At 43.9% G+C, this 20668-nt stretch overlaps 1 protein-coding gene across 1 annotated transcript in view; it reads right to left on the reverse strand.

Annotated features, from left to right (window-relative positions):
- The window catches only part of KCNH1 (potassium voltage-gated channel subfamily H member 1), a 272168-nt gene extending 251833 nt beyond the window's left edge, over window positions 1-20335 (reverse strand). Inside the window, exon 1 of the mRNA XM_058165313.1 lies at window positions 20199-20335. Within this exon, the coding sequence (XP_058021296.1) occupies window positions 20199-20271 (73 nt within the window). The 5' untranslated portion in view covers window positions 20272-20335. The remainder of the gene's footprint in view (window positions 1-20198) is intronic.
- Between the last annotated feature and the right edge of the window lie 333 nt (window positions 20336-20668).

The following is a 20668-nucleotide window of genomic DNA, read 5'->3' on the forward strand; positions in this document are numbered from 1 at the left end:
AATGCCGCCGATGGTATCAATGCCGCCGATGGTATCAATGCCGCCGATGGTATCAATGCCGCCGATGGTATCAATGCCGCCGATGGTATCAATGCCGCCGATGGTATCAATGCCGCCGATGGTATCAATGCCGCCGATGGTATCAATGCCGCCGATGGTATCAATGCCGCCGATGGTATCAATGCCGCCGATGGTATCAATGCCGCCGATGGTATCAATGCCGCCGATGGTATCAATGCCGCCGATGGTATCAATGCCGCCGATGGTATCAATGCCGCCGATGGTATCAATGCCGCCGATGGTATCAATGCCGCCGATGGTATCAATGCCGCCGATGGTATCAATGCCGCCGATGGTATCAATGCCGCCGATGGTATCAATGCCGCCGATGGTATCAATGCCGCCGATGGTATCAATGCCGCCGATGGTATCAATGCCGCCGATGGTATCAATGCCGCCGATGGTATCAATGCCGCCGATGGTATCAATGCCGCCGATGGTATCAATGCCGCCGATGGTATCAATGCCGCCGATGGTATCAATGCCGCCGATGGTATCAATGCCGCCGATGGTATCAATGCCGCCGATGGTATCAATGCCGCCGATGGTATCAATGCCGCCGATGGTATCAATGCCGCCGATGGTATCAATGCCGCCGATGGTATCAATGCCGCCGATGGTATCAATGCCGCCGATGGTATCAATGCCGCCGATGGTATCAATGCCGCCGATGGTATCAATGCCGCCGATGGTATCAATGCCGCCGATGGTATCAATGCCGCCGATGGTATCAATGCCGCCGATGGTATCAATGCCGCCGATGGTATCAATGCCGCCGATGGTATCAATGCCGCCGATGGTATCAATGCCGCCAGAGGTATCTAAGCGGCTGCCGGGCCGCAAAACGCCCGTCTCTTTCTGCAGCACATCTTCCGCCTCCATGGTCTACCGGACAGGGTGGTTTCGGACCGGAGTTCAGTTCACAGCCTTCTTCTGATTTGGCAACGCCCAAGAACAGTTTTGAGTGATGCAAGACTGCGCAGGCGTGATCGGCGTGCGCAGCAGCGGAAGAGTTGGGACAAAGCCAAGTCATAATTGTCATGCAGTGACATCTGCAGAGACTATAAATAGGAGGCGGACTTCCTGGTTTTTGTCTTGGACAAAGTAATGAATTTGGCGGGCAAACTGTATCAATGGAGGGAAGAATATATTCGTGAGTAATTCTGGCCTTATCTGTAATTTCCTTGTTATCTCCAGAAACTTGGCAGGCCCGTGGGTAGACGTGGCCAGGACATTTATATATGTAAATAAATCAGAATAAAACAAAACAGGATACTGTGGCTATAGAACATGTATTTTGCTAGACACACCAGCCTCCTCAGTCACAGATGGCCAGGTTCCTGGACCCGGACTCCTGGACTCGGATGATTCAGAAAGTGAGGGAGAAGACCTGGCAAGCCCTGCTTCTCTTGAGCCCTTTCCTCCCTGGCACCCACTCAAAGGGAGGAGGAGGGCCGGCAAAGCCTGATTCCTGGAGCCTTCTTCTGATTTGGCAACGCCCAAGAACAGTTTTGAGTGATGCAAGACTGCGCAGGCGTGATCGGCGTGCGCAGCAGCGGAAGAGTTGGGACAAAGCCAAGTCATAATTGTCATGCAGTGACATCTGCAGAGACTATAAATAGGAGGCGGACTTCCTGGTTTTTGTCTTGGACAAAGTAATGAATTTGGCGGGCAAACTGTATCAATGGAGGGAAGAATATATTCGTGAGTAATTCTGGCCTTATCTGTAATTTCCTTGTTATCTCCAGAAACTTGGCAGGCCCGTGGGTAGACGTGGCCAGGACATTTATATATGTAAATAAATCAGAATAAAACAAAACAGGATACTGTGGCTATAGAACATGTATTTTGCTAGACACACCAGCCTCCTCAGTCACAGATGGCCAGGTTCCTGGACCCGGACTCCTGGACTCGGATGATTCAGAAAGTGAGGGAGAAGACCTGGCAAGCCCTGCTTCTCTTGAGCCCTTTCCTCCCTGGCACCCACTCAAAGGGAGGAGGAGGGCCGGCAAAGCCTGATTCTGGACACACGGATATGGTTGGGGAACCAGTCGGACGGGCTCCAGGCGCATGCGCTGGTGGACTCAGGGCCACAACAAACTTTATGGACCAGGCCTTTGTGACCCAGGTTCCTGGACCCGGACTCCTGGACTCGGATGATTCAGAAAGTGAGGGAGAAGACCTGGCAAGCCCTGCTTCTCTTGAGCCCTTTCCTCCCTGGCACCCACTCAAAGGGAGGAGGAGGTCTTCTAATCCAACCCCTGCCCAGTCTTTGCCTCCTCAGTCACAGATGGCCAGGTTCCTGGACCCGGACTCCTGGACTCGGATGATTCAGAAAGTGAGGGAGAAGACCTGGCAAGCCCTGCTTCTCTTGAGCCCTTTCCTCCCTGGCACCCACTCAAAGGGAGGAGGAGGGCCGGCAAAGCCTGATTCCTGGAGCCTTCTTCTGATTTGGCAACGCCCAAGAACAGTTTTGAGTGATGCAAGACTGCGCAGGCGTGATCGGCGTGCGCAGCAGCGGAAGAGTTGGGACAAAGCCAAGTCATAATTGTCATGCAGTGACATCTGCAGAGACTATAAATAGGAGGCGGACTTCCTGGTTTTTGTCCTGGACAAAAATCTGGCCCGAGGGTTCATCCGGCTTTCAAAGTCCCCTCTCTCGGCCCCGGTCCTCTTCATGAAGAAGAAGACAGGGGACTTGCGCCTGTGCTGTGATTACTGCTGGCTAAACGCCATTACGGTGCGGAATCGCTACCCCCTGCCGCTCATCCCGGAGCTGCTGGAGAGGTTGTGGGAGGCCACGATCTTCACCAAGCTCGATCTCCAGGGGGCCTACAACCTCGTGCAGATGCGAGAAGGAGACGAATGGAAGACGACATTCGGCACCCGATACGGACACTACGAATACACTGTCATGCCATTTGGATTGACCAACGCTCCCGCTGTTTTCCAGCACTTCATGAACGACGTGTTCCGAGACATGTTGGATCGGTTCGTGGTTAACTACCTAGACAACATCCTGATTTACTCCCGGTCCAGGGAAAGCCACATTCGACACGTCGGTCTGGTTCTGCAACGCTTGCAGGAGCAACAACTCAATGCGAAGCTGGAGAAATGCGTCTTCTTCCGGACTTCCATAGAATTCCTCGGGCATATCATCTCGCCCGAGGGCATAGCCATGGACCCATGTAAAGTAGAAGCTTTGTGTAGCTGGGAAGCCCCTCGTCGGGTGAAGGATGTTCAGCGCCTGCTGGGCTTCGCCAACTACTACCGGACCTTCATCCCGGGCTTCGCCACACTGACGGCTCCACTTACCCAGCTCCTCAGGAAGAAGGTTGCGTTCCGGTGGGGTCCCCCGCAGCAAGAAGCATTCACAGCCCTCAAGAAAGCCTTCATCACGGAACCCGTCCTGAGGCATCCCGACCCGCTCCGGCCTTTTGTGGTGGAAACGGACGCATCCAATGTGGCTCTGGGAGCGGTGCTGCTACAGGCTCCGACGAATGGTGGCACACTTTTTCCCTGCGCTTACTACTCCCGGAAACTCAATCCTTCCGAGCGCAACTACACTATCTGGGAAAAAGAGTTGCTGGCTATCAAGGCTGCATTCGAGGCTTGGCGACACCATCTGGAGGGGCCCCGACATCAGGTGGAGGTCCGAACGGACCATCGGAATCTCGAGCTCCTGCAGTCACATGATTCGCTCACTCACCCATGGAACAGCTGCACGTATAAACTCTGATTTTTAGGTCAGAATAAAACAAAGCCATTTCAGGAGCCATATGAAAGAAATCTACAAGTCATCCAGGCGCTTAAGCAAAGATTTTAATTAGTGTTGTATTCCACTAATTTCCAATTAGTTAATTTCCAATTAATGGACAAGTACTTTATCAAAGAATGATCAGCAATTCTCCCTTAAGGTTAAAAAAAAAAAGCCTATTCCTATATACAAATGTGAATAGCTTACCAATAGAAGAAACAGCTTTTCTTTTAAAAAGTTCCAGTATTGATTTTGCCCAGGGAATAATACCCTGAAATCAGTAGTGTTGTTACAGATTACCCAATTAATTCATCTGAGTCCTTACCTACAGATAACTTTTTCTGAAGCAATGCAAACCAGTTGAGACAGCAGATTTCATGGGGGTGTCACTTTCCTGCCTCCTCTTCTATATATTAAAAATAAAAACAAAACAGGATACTGTGGCTATAGAACATGTATTTTGCTAGACACACCAGCCTCCTCAGTCACAGATGGCCAGGTTCCTGTTGACAGCTGGCACCATCAGGAACTCTACACTTCTGAGTATGAACTGCATCCATTTTTTGTAACCAGAAAACATAGTTCATTTTCTTTCTAAGTGAAATGTTCAGCCATACTTTGTCAAAAATGGCCCTGAATCTCCAAGATCAGGGGTCTCCAACCTTGGCAACTTTAAGACTTGTGGACTGGCTGAGGGATTCTGGGAGTTGAAGTCCACAAGTCTTAAAGTTGCCAAGGTGGGAGACCCCTGTCCAAGATCATATACATTTGGAGGAGAACCCGCAGTGGCTCTCTTTGAACGTATCTCTTCCATATCTGAAGGCCAGGCTGAAGTAAGAAGGAATACATTGGGAGAGGGAAGGAATAAGTACAAAGGGGTTATTTTATAAGGGAAAAGAGAACCATTTGGGGGGAGAGAGAGAATCTTAAAGCTCCAAAACATGGGCTAATGAACCAAAAAGCTTCCAAGGAGCCATTTCCCAAACACACATCCTGAAAGAATTACACCCCCCCACACCTCCCATTCCAACCACCATCCTAATAAGGATCATGACAGCTATTCGCATTTTTTAAACATGCTTGTTGTTGTCAGGTCTAGTCTGGGCTTGAATGTGATCTGAATTCAATTTAACCATGCCCTTGAATGAGATAGGAGAAGAAAGAAAAGGGCTTTTAGTATATCCCTTGATTTAATTACTCCAAAATTGTATACAAAGTAATAGGTTCTGATTACCCAATCACATCATTTACTGGCACATATCAAAAAATAGTTAAAATTGATGATTCACAGGCAGAAATACAAAACTGATTAAGGAAATTGCTTTTATTGTGATTAGCAACTGAATGGTTATCTATAAGTCTGTTGTTGACAAACAACATTTCTTGTCTATATAATTTTGGGATTTAACTGTATTTAGATATTTATCAATCAACCGACTATCTTCCAGATATGTTGAAACTACAACTTCTAGAATTCTGCGGTCCCAAGTAATGTGAGAGCATTCAGTCAGAGGACAGAGGACTGATAACAATTATTTGCAAAATAATGTCTTCTTTTAAAACAGCTTGTTCTGATGGTTAAGGCACTAGGCCAGTAATGGCGAACCTTTTCGGCACTGAGTGCCCAAACTGGAACACGTGTGTGTGCACATATGTGCGCACGCCCACTGGAGCCCCAGAAATCACCTTCTGGTTTCCAACTTGTGCAAGCAGCTGGCCAGCTGGTCTTCGCACACACCAGAGCCCTCGAAACTCGAAGATCAGCTGGCGTGCCAGGTCAGCTGGTGATGGCACACATGCCCACAGAGAGGGCTCTGTGTGCCACCTCTGACGCATATGCCATAGGTTCATCACAGCACTAGGCAATAAACCTGGAGGCCTGAGTTCTAATCCCACTTTAGGAATGAAAGCAAGTGACTTTGGATCCAGCATTCTCTCTCAGCTCAATTTACCTCACAGGGTTATTGTTGTGGAAAAAAATAGGAGAAAGAAGTGTTAGGTATGTTTACCACCTTGAGTTATTTAAAAATAATAACAAAGGTAGGATATAAATAAACAAACAAACAAACATTGGATGGAGTTAGGGTTAGAGTAAATCGTGACCCAAGGTTTTACAAACTCCAATGGCTGGATTCATACTAAGTTTAATAGATCTTATTTGAGCCAGATTAAAATTTGTGAGCTGCGGGGAACTCTAGCTTCTCTGAATGCCAGAAATTATGCTGGATCTCAGTTTATTCAGAAGTGAATTGAACCTCATTCAACAGAACTTCCAGACTAATAGTATAACAACTTTAAACATGAAGATTAATGGAATTTATACCAAGAATTTTATATTTAAGCTCTTGGTGCTAAGATGTAAGCCACTAAATATGACTTTAATGGAAAGAAGAATAGAAATGTTAGATGTAAAAGGTTGTGGTTTTTTAAAATATTCAGACTGTAGTATAAATAGCTCAAGGTCACAAATAATCCATGTTTGGTTTTTTGCATAATACAATTAAGTTAATTGCATAAATGCAGCACTCTTCTTACGGTTCTGTCATTTGCTTTCAAGATGTCGAGCAATCTAGATATATATACTAATAATAGGTACTTTGTGGTAAGAGCTTATTAAAGCATTTCTTTTATTTTTGTTATCAGTATGTTATCTAATTTGGTATAGCAAGTGATTGGACTGCTTACCGATTCTTTTTCTTTTTGACTAGGCGTGTACTCCAACTTTGCAATAAAAATTCAATTCCAATACCATCATATCAATACTTTAGAAACTCTATTATAATTAGAATAACTGCAGTCCTCCAACTGTAAGTATGAAATATTTTACTTATATTGTAATTAGTCAATGGTGTATAATATTTAGGAATCTACTGCAAAATGTTACTTGTATCTTGCAAATAAGCTAAATTGTTTCAGTTTATTGTTCTATGTATATAACATAGAATAATAGGGTTGGAAGGGAGTTTGGAGGTCTTCTAGTTCAGGGATCCCCAACCTTTTGGATTTCATGGACCACCAAGTTCATAATTTTAAATCCCGCGGACCAATAATACGAATCCAGAATGCCACTTGCTGAAGCGCCTGGACTCCCAGTGACGGAATGGGGTCCTTCAGGCACTCTCCCTCCTCTCTCTCTCTCTCTCTCTCCCCTTTTTCTCTCATTCTCTTTCTCTCTCTCTCTCCCTCCCCCCCTCTTTCTCTCTCTCCCACTCAATCTCTCTCATTCTGTCTCTTATTCCTCTGTCTCTTTCTTTCTCCTTCTCTCTCTCATTCTCTCTTTCATTCTGTCTCTCTCTCTCTTTCATTCTGTCTCTCTCTCTCTTCCCCTCTTTCTCTCTCTCCCCTCTCTTTCTCTTTCTCTCTCTCTTCCCCTCTCTCTTTCTTTATCATCTCTTCCCCTTTCTTTCTTTCTTTCTTTCTCTCTCTCTCTTGCACTTTTTCTCATGGGCCAGCCAGTGTCTTGGGGCTGAGAGGAAGTCAATCATCCCCCCAAGAGACTGAGGTGCAGGAGCACCAACAAGGGATGAAAGAAACTTGCACCTTTGCAACGCAGCCCTCGTCGGCTGGAATGAGGTAATGGTGCAAGGGGGGGCGGTGCAGGCGGGCTGAAGCAACGGCTGCTGGGAACCCCAAACTGTTTCTTCCCCCTGCTGTAACTTCCTGTTGGCTGAATCCACCAGTGGCTGTCCCCGCCCCTTGCCCTCCCTTCCCAGTCACTCCTCGCTTGGCAAGGGGAGGGGAGGGGCCGGCAAAGCCTGATTCCATGGAGCCTTCTTCTGATTTGGCAACGCCCAAGAACAGTTTTGGAGTGATGCAAGGTTATGAGCATGACCGCACGTGCAGCAGAGGAAGAGTTGGGACAAAGCCAAGTCATAATTGTCATGCAGTGACATCTGCAGAGACTATAAATAGGAGGCGGGATTTCCTGGTTTTTTGTCTTGGACAAAGTAATGAATTTGCGTGGGCAAACTGTATCAATGGAGGGAAGAATATATTCGTGAGTAATTCTGGCCTTATCTGTAATTTCCTTGTTATCTCCAGAAACTTGGCAGGCCCGTGGGTAGACGTGGCCAGGACATTTATATATATGTAAATAAATCAGAAAAGGAGGCCTCTGACTGACTCTTTGCTGGGAGTATTGGGGGAAGGGAAACAGAACAAGACCCAAGCAGTAGATCCCCCCTCTCCACACTGCTGAAATAGTCCAATGGAATGGTAGAGCCGATACGATTAGTTCCAGCTGCGTCACAAGAGTTACCAGAATGTGATTGTAAACAGTCACAAACTGCTTCCAGGACTCCAGCTCCAGATTTTGAGGTTGACTCCTGAAGCCTTTTCCAATAGTAGATATAGCCACAAAGCAGTGGAGATTTGAAATCAGAGTTTCCCTTCTCCTAGAAGATGGTTCTGCCGTTTTATCTGCCGTTGGGGCATAAAGCCCTCTTCCGCCTTCAAAACCGTTGACCATCTTCTCCTGTAACCCTGGAAAGAGGCTCTCACAAGGTGCTACCAGTCGGGCCAGCTGGACCAAGGGTTTGTTGTTGTTTTTTAAGGGAGGTATTACTCCTCCAGCACTGCTCCTCACTCCAGGACTCCTGCTCCAGATTTTGCCTCGAGGTTGATTCCTGAAACCTTTCCCATAGATGGGTATAGCCAGGGGTGAAATGTAAAATTTATTACTACCGGTTATGTGGGCATGGCTTGGTGGGGGTGGGTGGGTAATGTGACTGGGTGGGCATGGCCAACTTTTTTTTTTAACTTTTAAAAGCATTTTTTCTACAACCTCTTCGGCCGAAGAGGTTGTAAAAAAATGTTTTTAAAAGGTTCTGGCGAACAGGCAACTCAGCTGGGATCGCCAGAGAAGCCTTTTAAAAGCTTTTTTTTTTTACAATCTCTTCAGGGTTCTGACGATCCCAGCTGAGCCACTCGATCATCAGAGGCTTTTTTTTTTCACTTTTAAAAGCATTTTTTCAGCCAAAGAAAAAATGCTTCTAAAAGTTAGGGGGGGGGAAACCTCTGATGATCGCGTGGCTCAGCTGGGGTGTGGGGGGCAGGGATTTTTGCTACTGGTTCTTCAAACCATCTGCTGCCATCGCTACTGGATCGGATGATCCGGTCCGAACTGGGAGCATTTCACCCCGGATATAATCATAAGGCAGTAGAGGTTTGAGATTGGAGTTTCCCTTCTCCTACATGAGTTGCCTTCCATTTTTTCCCTTCCACTATCTAACCATTTTTTCCCTTGCATTCAACTAACAAGATTTCCCATTTACACTCAATCAAACAGCCACTCTCCCCTCCCCCTAAGAACAAGCAGATTCATTCATGAGTTGAGCTGGAGTGCCTTCCTGCCTGCGGTCACATGATTCTCTCACTCAGACACTCCCCTTCCCCCTAAAAACAACAGATTTACCTATGAGGAGAGCTGGAGCACCTTCCTCCCTGCAGTCACATGATTCGCTCACTCACCCATGGAACAGCTGCACGTATAAACTCTGATTTTTAGGTCAGAATAAAACAAAGCCATTTCAGGAGCCATATGAAAGAAATCTACAAGTCATCCAGGCGCTTAAGCAAAGATTTTAATTAGTGTTGTATTCCACTAATTTCCAATTAGTTAATTTCCAATTAATGGACAAGTACTTTATCAAAGAATGATCAGCAATTCTCCCTTAAGATTAAAAAAAAAAGTCTATTCCTATGTACAAATGTGAATAGTTTACCAATAGAAGAAACAGCTTTTCTTTTAAAAAGTTCCAGTATTGATTTTGCCCAGGGAATAATACCCTGAAATCAGTAGTGTTGTTACAGATTACCCAATTAATTCATCTGAGTCCTTACCTACAGATAACTTTTTCTGAAGCAATGCAAACCAGTTGAGACAGCAGATTTCGTGGGGGTGTCACTTTCCTGCCTCCTCTTCTATATATTAAAAATAAAAACAAAACAGGATACTGTGGCTATAGAACATGTATTTTGCTAGACACACCAGCCTCCTCAGTCACAGATGGCCAGGTTCCTGTTGACAGCTGGCACCATCAGGAACTCTACACTTCTGAGTATGAACTGCATCCATTTTTTGTAACCAGAAAACATAGTTCATTTTCTTTCTAAGTGAAATGTTCAGCCATACTTTGTCAAAAATGGCCCTGAATCTAAGATCAGTCTCATTCCTGAGAACTTTAAGACTTGTGGACTGGCTGAGGGATTCTGGGAGTTGAAGTCCACAAGTCTTAAAGTTGCCAAGGTTGGAGACCCCTGTCCAAGATCATATACATTTGGAGGAGAACCCGCAGTGGCTCTCTTTGAACGTATCTCTTCCATATCTGAAGGCCAGGCTGAAGTAAGAAGGAATACATTGGGAGAGGGAAGGAATAAGTACAAAGGGGTTATTTTATAAGGGAAAAGAGAACCATTTGGGGGGAGAGAGAGAATCTTAAAGCTCCAAAACATGGGCTAATGAACCAAAAAGCTTCCAAGGAGCCATTTCCCAAACACACATCCTGAAAGAATTACACCCCCCCACACCTCCCATTCCAACCACCATCCTAATAAGGATCATGACAGCTATTCGCATTTTTTAAACATGCTTGTTGTTGTCAGGTCTAGTCTGGGCTTGAATGTGATCTGAATTCAATTTAACCATGCCCTTGAATGAGAAAGGAGAAGAAAGAAAAGGGCTTTTAGTATATCCCTTGATTTAATTACTCCAAAATTGTATACAAAGTAATAGGTTCTGATTACCCAATCACATCATTTACTGGCACATATCAAAAAATAGTTAAAATTGATGATTCACAGGCAGAAATACAAAACTGATTAAGGAAATTGCTTTTATTGTGATTAGCAACTGAATGGTTATCTATAAGTCTGTTGTTGACAAACAACATTTCTTGTCTATATAATTTTGGGATTTAACTGTATTTAGATATTTATCAATCAACCGACTATCTTCCAGATATGTTGAAACTACAACTTCTAGAATTCTGCGGTCCCAAGTAATGTGAGAGCATTCAGTCAGAGGACAGAGGACTGATAACAATTATTTGCAAAATAATGTCTTCTTTTAAAACAGCTTGTTCTGATGGTTAAGGCACTAGGCCAGTAATGGCGAACCTTTTTGGCACTGAGTGCCCAAACTGGAACACGTGTGTGTGCACATATGTGCGCACGCCCACTGGAGCCCCAGAAATCACCTTCTGGTTTCCAACATGTGCAAGCAGCTGGCCAGCTGGTCTTCGCACACACCGGAGCCCTCGAAACTCGAAGATCAGCTGGCGTGCCAGGTCGGCTGGCGATGGCACACATGCCCACAGAGAGGGCTCTGTGTGCCACCTCTGACACATATGCCATAGGTTCATCACAGCACTAGGCAATAAACCTGGAGGCCTGAGTTCTAATCCCACTTTAGGAATGAAAGCAAGTGACTTTGGATCCAGCATTCTCTCTCAGCTCAATTTACCTCACAGGGTTATTGTTGTGGAAAAAAATAGGAGAAAGAAGTGTTAGGTATGTTTACCACCTTGAGTTATTTAAAAATAATAACAAAGGTAGGATATAAATAAACAAACAAACAAACATTGGATGGAGTTAGGGTTAGAGTAAATCGTGACCCAAGGTTTTACAAACTCCAATGGCTGGATTCATACTAAGTTTAATAGATCTTATTTGAGCCAGACTAAAATTTGTGAGCTGCGGGGAACTCTAGCTTCTCTGAATGCCAGAAATTATGCTGGATCTCAGTTTATTCAGAAGTGAATTGAACCTCATTCAACAGAACTTCCAGACTAATAGTATAACAACTTTAAACATGAAGATTAATGGAATTTATACCAAGAATTTTATATTTAAGCTCTTGGTGCTAAGATGTAAGCCACTAAATATGACTTTTATGGAAAGAAGAATAGAAATGTTAGATGTAAAAGGTTGTGGTTTTTAAAATATTCAGACTGTAGTATAAATAGCTCAAGGTCACAAATAATCCATGTTTGGTTTTTTGCATAATACAATTAAGTTAATTGCATAAATGCAGCACTCTTCTTACGGTTCTGTCATTTGCTTTCAAGATGTCGAGCAATCTAGATATATATACTAATAATAGGTACTTTGTGGTAAGAGCTTATTAAAGCATTTCTTTTATTTTTGTTATCAGTATGTTATCTAATTTGGTATAGCAAGTGATTGGACTGCTTACCGATTCTTTTTCTTTTTGACTAGGCGTGTACTCCAACTTTGCAATAAAAATTCAATTCCAATACCATCATATCAATACTTTAGAAACCCTATTATAATTAGAATAACTGCAGTCCTCCAACTGTAAGTATGAAATATTTTACTTATATTGTAATTAGTCAATGGTGTATAATATTTAGGAATCTACTGCAAAATGTTACTTGTATCTTGCAAATAAGCTAAATTGTTTCAGTTTATTGTTCTATGTATAGAACATAGAATAATAGGGTTGGAAGGGAGTTTGGAGGTCTTCTAGTTCAGGGATCCCCAACCTTTTGGATTTCATGGACCACCAAGTTCATAATTTTAAATCCCGCGGACCAATAATACGAATCCAGAATGCCACTTGCTGAAGCGCCTGGACTCCCAGTGACGGAATGGGGTCCTTCAGGCACTCTCCCTCCTCTCTCTCTCTCTCTCTCTCTCTTTTCTCTCATTCTCTTTCTCTCTCTCTCTCCCTCCCCCCCTCTTTCTCTCTCTCTCTCATTCTCTCTCATTCTGTCTCTTATTCCTCTGTCTCTTTCTTTCTCCTTCTCTCTCTCTCTCATTCTCTCTCTTTCATTCTGTCTCTCTCTTTCATTCTGTCTCTTTCTCTTTCTCTCTCTCTCTCTCTCTTTCTCTCTCTCTCTTCCCCCCTCTCTCTTTCTTTATCATCTCTCTTCCCCCTTTCTTTCTTTCTTTCTTTCTCTCTCTCTCTTGCACTTTTTCTCATGGGCCAGCTAGTGTCTTGGGGCTGAGAGGAAGTCATTCATCCCCCCAAGAGACTGAGGTGCAGGAGCACCAACAAGGGATGAAAGAAACTTGCACCTTTGCAACGCAGCCCTCGTCGGCTGGAATGAGGTAATGGTGCAAGGGGGGGGCGGTGCAGGCGGGCTGAAGCAACGGATGCTGGGAACCCCAAACTGTTTCTTCCCCCTGCTGTAACTTCCTGTTGGCTGAATCCACCAGTGGCTGTCCCCGCCCCTTGCCCTCCCTTCCCAGTCACTCCTCGCTTGGCAAGGGAAGGGGAGGGGAGGGGGAGATGAAGATTCACTCCATATTCCAGAATGCGAGCAAAGCTTTGCCTCTTGCTGGATCTTTCTCTCTCTCTCCCACTCTTTCCATGGGCCAGCCAGTGTCTTGGGGGTGAGAGGGTCAATCATCCCCCCAAGAGACTGAGGTGCAGGAGCACCAAAAAGGGATGGAAGAAACGGCCGCAAGATCCAGCAAGAGAAGAAGCTTTGCTCCCATTCTGGAATATGGAGCAAGTCTCTATCCCCCCTCCCCTTCCCTTGCCAGGCGAGGAATGACTGGAAAGGGAGGGCAAGGGGCGGGGACAGCCACTGGTGGATTCAGCCAACAGGAAGCTACCACAGGGGAAAGAAATAGTCCGGGGTTCCCACCACCTGTTGCTTCGGCCTGCCTGCACCGCCCCTCCCCCTTGCACCATTACCTCATTCCAGCCGGTGAGTGCTGCGTTGCAAATTTGCAAGTTGTACAAACTCCCACAAAGGCGGAGATTTACAGCCCCAGCATGAGCTACCTGGCCAGTCCCATATTCCAGAGCTCTAGTCACAGGACTGGCCATTGCTTATCCCAGAGCAGCTTCTCCACCCGGGTGCGCCGTGGACCACCAACATTGTCTTTCGGACCACCAGTGGTCTGCAAACCACCGGTTGGTGACCACTGTTCTAGTCCAACCCCTTGACCATGGCAGGAGATTCTATATTATTTCAGACAAATGGCTGTCCAGTCTCTTCAGTGTGGAATTGGTACTAGTTTCCAAATTATATGACTAACCTAACAATATTAACCATATGCTGAGCAAAAAACAGAGCCTATACCTGAGCCGAGATGGTGCAGTGGTTAGAATGCAGTACCGCAGGCTACTTCAGCTGACTGCTAGTTGCAGTTCAGCAGTTCAAATGTCACCGGCTCAAGGTTGACTAAGCCTTCCATACTTCTGTGGTGGATAAAATGAGGACCCAGATTGTTGGGGGCAATATGCTGATTCTGTAAACTGCTTAGAGTGGGCTGTAAAAGCACTATGAAGTGGTAGTCTTCATAGTCTCAGTGCTATTGCTATTGCTATACATAAAACCAACTTACAAAGAGGTCTGGCTATAGAGTCAATGTCTAATCACCTTATAAGCCCAGGAATACATATTGAGGCCTGAGGTGATTGGAGAAAGAAGGAAATACTTTAGACCAGTTTATCTGAACCTTGGCAGCTTGAAGATGTATAGATTAGCTGAGGAATTCTAGGAATTGAAGCCCACCACAAGTCCCCAAGGTTGGGACACATTACTTTAGAGGACTACAATGATGCCAGATGGATATTAAATCTTACCAAGATTTACCAAAGCCCTCCAAAACACACAATCGTTCCCCTCATGGAAAACCCAAAGGTATTTTTATGAAATATAAATATTAGTACACTGACAACAATTCTTTGCAAGGACTGTCTTATAATTAGGTAATTCATATAATATAGAATAGAATAGAATAGAATAGAATAGAATAGAATAGAATAGAATAGAATAGAATAGAATAGAATAGAATAGAATAGAATAGAATAGAATTTTTATTAGCCAAATGTGATTGGACACACAAGGAATTTGTCTTGGTGCATATGCTCTCAGTGTACATAAAAGAAAAAATACGTTCATCAAGGTACAACATTTACAACACAATTGATGGTCAATATATCAATATAAATCATAAGGATTGCCAGCAACAAAGTTACAGTCATACAGTCATAAGTGGAAATTTGTGAAATTTGTGAAATTGTAGTCATAAAACCACATTATTGCTCCATCTAATCCAAAATAAGCCTTTAGCAGGGTGGGTCCCCATCTTTTTTAAACTTTCTGGCTTCCTTGTGTCAAATTTTCTGTTTAAAAAACAGGTAAGTTCCTTTTATGCTTTTGGACTCTTCACCTGAACTTTCAGGCTACCTTTAGACCTGGCCCTTCAGTTTCAGCAATTTTACCATTTCTGACATTACCTTTTAACCAGAAATACAGGAAATTTAACTCCACAGACCTATTTAAGGAGAAGAAACATTGGCTCTCCAGATGGGAGGGCATCTTGGCATAGTTGCACAAATGCTACAGCTTCTTTGGGTAGTATCTTGGGAATATCAGCCGATATAATATATTAATCAATACCACTTAAAAAAACCTACACGCCTTCAAATCTGTTTGAAATATTGAAGCAAGTGGCCCATAAACTTACAGTTTAATCAGCCAATAGAAATGCATATTTTAGGAGGCCCTTTTCAAGATGATTTCATTTCTTTGTCTAAAAATGTCTCAGAACTTCAGCAGAATAAAAGCTGCTCTTAATTCTCAGCGCACTGATTTAAATTTTCCCCACTGTGTAGAAAGTCCCACAGTACAAGTAGAACCTTATGGAAGAAGTGCAAAATAATAGCAACCGTATTTCAGAAGGATGGATGCTGTTTAATCTCAAAATAATGATAGGCCAAGTGCATTTACTTGGGATTTAGCAATTCGATGTATTTTTTTTTTTAAATCAAAATCAAGCTAATTTCCATATCTACCAGGTGGCTGTCTTGTGGCCCTTTGTACAAACTCTCACCTCTTCTGGTCTAGTTTTTTATTCACTGGGAACAAACGCCCTCCCAGCCCAAATGCTGCTTTATTCTTCAAGCTGATTCATAAGCTTTTTAATATTAGTACAAGCACTCAAGCACTCAGGCAAAAGATTGCCTACAGTCCCTTGGCATATTAACATTTCTGCACAAAAATGTAGTAAATCTGGAATTAAGGTTTTTGAGACAAGGAGTCAAAAATCAAAGCCTGTGAGGGAGATTTTTATGATACCAATCTGTCTCCAGAGACTGAGCTGAAATACAAAAGAATTCACAAATTTGTCTTTTCTTAGGTTTACATTTTTACATTTTAAGACTCTATGCCTAGGGTGGGGAGAGAGAACTATGCAGTCCTGCAATGCTGCAAACTCCACCCAGTTTCATCACTTTCTACTCTCATTGGATCTGACTCCACCAATTCGTGACTCCAGCTTCACTGCCACTGGATGGGTCCCTTAGGTGATGGTTCCTCTTGTTTTTCCATTTGTTAGAAAAACATGTCCCACCCTAATTAATGCAGGCTTTAGGAAGGGACTTTTTTTTCCCCTTTATATGTCAGCTTTTACACTTACACTCTGATTGGGAATGAACAATATTATCTTGTTCAAAGTTGCATTCTTTCTGGAGTAATCTGATGGAAGTCAAGTCACAGGCCAACAGTAACCAGTGGGCAAAAAAGTCTATGTAGATTCTCAGTCATCCAGGTCATGGTTGCCCCAAAAGTGCTTTTTTAAAAGGCAACTGGACTTTCTTGTTTTTCCTTAAATATGTCTTGCTTTTCATCCAAGAAGCTTCTTTAGTTCTGACTGAAGAAACTTCTTGGATGAGAAGCGAAATGTCTTCAAGGAAAAACAAGAAAGTCCAATTGCCTTTTGAAAAAGCACCTTTGGGACAGTGAGCAAAAATGAACAGAAGCCAAAGTCAGTAGTGGGTGGGACCGTCCCCTTATTCTCTCTTCCCACAATCATCTTCCTCCTTCACACTGCCTTTCCTTCCTCATGCAAACAGGGAGAAAGGCAGAATGTTCTTTCCAGAGATTAAATTATTAAAAAGAGTTTTGGGGAATCTGGAAGTTGTCTATTGCTCATGAATTGCCTGTGAATGGTGTCCCCTCAACTAGAGATTTTTATGTGGCTTTCTAAAAAAGCTTTTGAAGTGGGGAAAATAGTGGGTTGTTTGCTTTCATTCATCTTATGCTAATCAGGTCTCAGATGAACATTGCTATTATTTTGCTTCAGAGGAACCACAATATTCCCTATTTCCAAATAAAGATAGTTTCACCATCAATTGAACAAGCTCCAGCTTTTCAACCCCACTTCCTTGCCTCTTGTCCTACTGGAAAATGTCAAGTGCAGTTTCCTAATCAATGCAGAAATCCAAATTAAAATATTTCAGAGAAACGGCTGCCTAGCCTAGCCAACTGCCATCATGGCTCCCACTCTTTGTTTAGAAGGACCTACAGCTATAACCTAGACATTAATAACCAGAGGATGCCATAAAAGAAATCTAAGATCAAGGATATGGAATGCTTAAATAATGGGTTACTAGATGAAGACTCTGTAGCCCATAAGTTGGATGTTATACAAATGCTCTCACATCCAAATCCTCATTCTCATCTATCTTTTTTCCACAGGCCCAATCCCCTAAATAAAGAAAAGTATATGCTTTGCTTACAAACATATCACAAATATTCAATGCACAATAACAATATTATGACAGTTAATTAGTCCAGTTAAAATTTCAAAACTTATCTGATCACCTAATAAAAGTTCATTTTAATGCAAAGGGCTTTGGATTAAAGATTCTAAAACAAGGCCAATGATGGCACTCCTTAAGTGATGGAAATGTGACAATACTGAAAACAGGCTGTCCTTTAATGACTCTTGGTGATCTCATACATTAATTGGGAGCTCATTTTTGATGTGTGGATCCTTGGGCACTTAAAAAGGTACAACCCAAACATAAGGAGGAAATAGTATCAGTTGGCTTTGGAGAATACAACTATTTTCAGAACTACAGAACAGCTACAGTGAATAAATCTTAAACTGGGATGGAGAGAGATTGAACATGTGCAGAAATTAGTATATCAGACTGCCGGGAGAAAAAAATAAATGGAATAAAGCCTCTGGATTAAAGAACTCCAGAATCCACTCAAGAACTTTGTGGCAGCCACTGAAGAAGTTGATTAAGGGCAATAGCTTTCCAGCCAGCCTTTTATTGGAAAAGGAAATTAGAAGAATAGCCATGCCAATTTCTACTAAGAGCTTTCTTCAAAATAGCATTTTAATGACAATATTATTCAAACACCAAAGACAGCCACTAGGTTGTTTCTTTTAAAATAGTTGGCACTAGCTAAATGGCTAGTCCATCTAGCAACAATGAAATAAACTGAGGAAATATAACCTACTTGCCATTGTTGGGTTGATGACTAATTATATTTTCCGTCTGCCATCATATGAAAACTTTCACTTGGGAAGATCATTGTGGAGGCTAATACTGTGAATTTTAAAAGAACATGGAAGGAACTGCTAACATTATTGGTTATGGTTTGCAGGCAGAAAGATCAAGTCTATTTCTTCCACAAAGTAACTTTCTTTTTAAAAAAAATCATGGCAAACCAATTCTGAAAGTTATTAAAGTAGTACATCTGCTTGATTATCCCACTGTTAAATATTTTCCAGCAAATTCAGAAGAAGCCTGCCTTCCTAGTTAGAGCCCAGCCCTCACTCTGTTTCATCAATACCTGAGCCAAGAACCCTAATTCATTCATATAGCAGCAATTAATCAGACAGGAAGGAATGAATGTAGTTCATGTTTAGACTGAGGGCTACAGTATCTTTAAATATTGATGGAAAAGAATTGAACAGCTTATCATTCAGGATTGGAAGAAGCTTTTTTTTTTTAAAAAAACTATATAGTAGAAAAAAGTACAGTACAGTATCCTTATCCCTCTCTTCCCACTTTCCATCCAGTTCCAGAAGCTGTTTAAGACACTATAGTACATTTGCAATAAAGTATTGATAGTGGGAAGGGAAGTAGGAAAGTGGAAGATAAACCATCTTAATTAACAGCCTTTTAAAGCAGACCTATGCAGAGAGAGAGCCACACCTAACTGTATCAGCCAAGCTGGGAATTGATTTCCTCAGTATTTTTAAACTAGGCTTCAATAGATGAAGCATTGTAGACCATCCTCTATGATACATAAATAAGGGGGAGCAATGTATTCCCAAATCAGATTTTTAAAAATCATTCCAATCTTTCATCTCCTAGTTCTGATTCCAAAGACTTAAAATGCAGAGTGGTTATTTGGTGTTGTATAATTAAATGTGTTTTTTTTTAAAAAAAACTATGTTTTAACATATCTAGATGCTAACTTAATCCAATGTCAACAATTATTTTTGGTCAAAGCTATCTATTTTTTTTAATGGAGCCCACCTGAAGTGTTTGAATAACTTCATGTCTTTAAAATAACATTTTCCCCCAGAAAAAATAAATATGACTTCTAACATGGTCCAGTTTCTGAGAATTTCATTTGAAATCTGCAAGTCTCACCAAGCACAAGAATGGATACTTAGGAAATAAAGACAGAAAAGGGAAGAAATGCCAGTAAGAGATTAACCTGAGTCCATCAAGATCAGACAGTCTTAGTATTCAGCTTCAAGAGTATTCCAAACTGCTCTTACACTGCAGAAGTGTTTAAATGCCATAAAGCAAATCAAGAAATCACGGCGGTTATCCTGAATCAAAGGGTTGGGTGGGGGGAGAAATAGGACATCACCAGATTGTTTTCACTTTTTAATGAAATTGCTTTTAGATATGATTCTGGAAGAGCATTCCGGATAGTTTCCGTCTGTAAAAAATACGAAGTCTTAAAAGAAAGAGGGTCTTTCCCCTCCTCGCTTTTCTCTTCTTCTCCGAGGATCTCACCACAGCCTCTGCAAAGACTTCCCAGGTCTGCATAGCGCCAAAATCTCGGTGCTAAGGGAGGGGGAAGCCCTTGAGAAATCGGGTTGGGGAAAGTGGGAAGGCTCGGGCAACGGGAAGAGGTCCCCACGAAAAAGGGAGCACCAAGAGCCCGTTGCAACCAGGCTGGTGTGCGCAGCCCTCCCAAAGCCTGCTCCGGGGCACCAAACACCGATTCGGGTGGTTTTGGTTTCCAACCCAACCCGGAGCAAGAAGCCTGCCCAAAAGGCACCTGCAAGCCGCTCCTGTCCTCGGTTCAGCTACGTTTCGCGGGTTTCTCCCTCCAAGACGTGTCAGGCACTTTCTTCTGCAGGACTTTGAGGCGATGCCTGGCTATGGGAAGCTTTCCCACCCGAAGACAGCATCACTTCAGCCCAAAGCTCACCGCGTCCCCACCCCGCTCGGAGCCAGCCTGGCCCAGCCTCACCCCTCTAAAACGCCCGGAGGGGCCCATGAGTGTAGCCCCCGCATTGGAGAATCCCCTTCCCCAGTTTTGGGTTTCGCTCTTCGGCTCCTCGCTTCCCACCCACCCCCTCCCCTCACCCCCACCCCAGCCGAGCCGCCCTCGCACCCCGCTGGCTTCCTCCTTACCGTTGGACCTCCGCACGATATTCTCCAGGAAGGTGTTCTGTGGAGCCACCAGCCCTCTCCTTCCCCCAGCCATAGTCAAGCGCGCTAGCTAACCGGGGTCGGCGAAGCTAAGCGTAGCCTCTCCACTCTTCTTCCCGCTCAGCGCTCCTCATGGTCCCCACCGGGAAAGGCGAGCGGCTTTGCAGCATCAGCTCCTCTTGCTTGTCCAGCAGTCAGCAACCCTCCCTTGCGCTGCATTCTTGCCGCTGCGCGCCACCGGGCCTGGACCTGTCCGGCAGCGCCCTCTGCTGTTCCGCGGTCACCCCCACTGAATATATCTTGTGCTGGACCGGAGCGGCGAAGGGCCACTCTGCTCAGTGGCCGCTGGGATTCTGTGGACCGAGGCGCCTTCGGAAAACCTGTGAGCTGCAGCGCCCTCCTTTGGATGCCGAAATCCAAAACGTCCGAGATTGCGGGACGGGAGTGGAAAC

This window comes from Ahaetulla prasina, chromosome 1 (genome assembly GCF_028640845.1).
Source record: "Ahaetulla prasina isolate Xishuangbanna chromosome 1, ASM2864084v1, whole genome shotgun sequence".
NCBI lineage: Eukaryota > Metazoa > Chordata > Lepidosauria > Squamata > Colubridae > Ahaetulla > Ahaetulla prasina.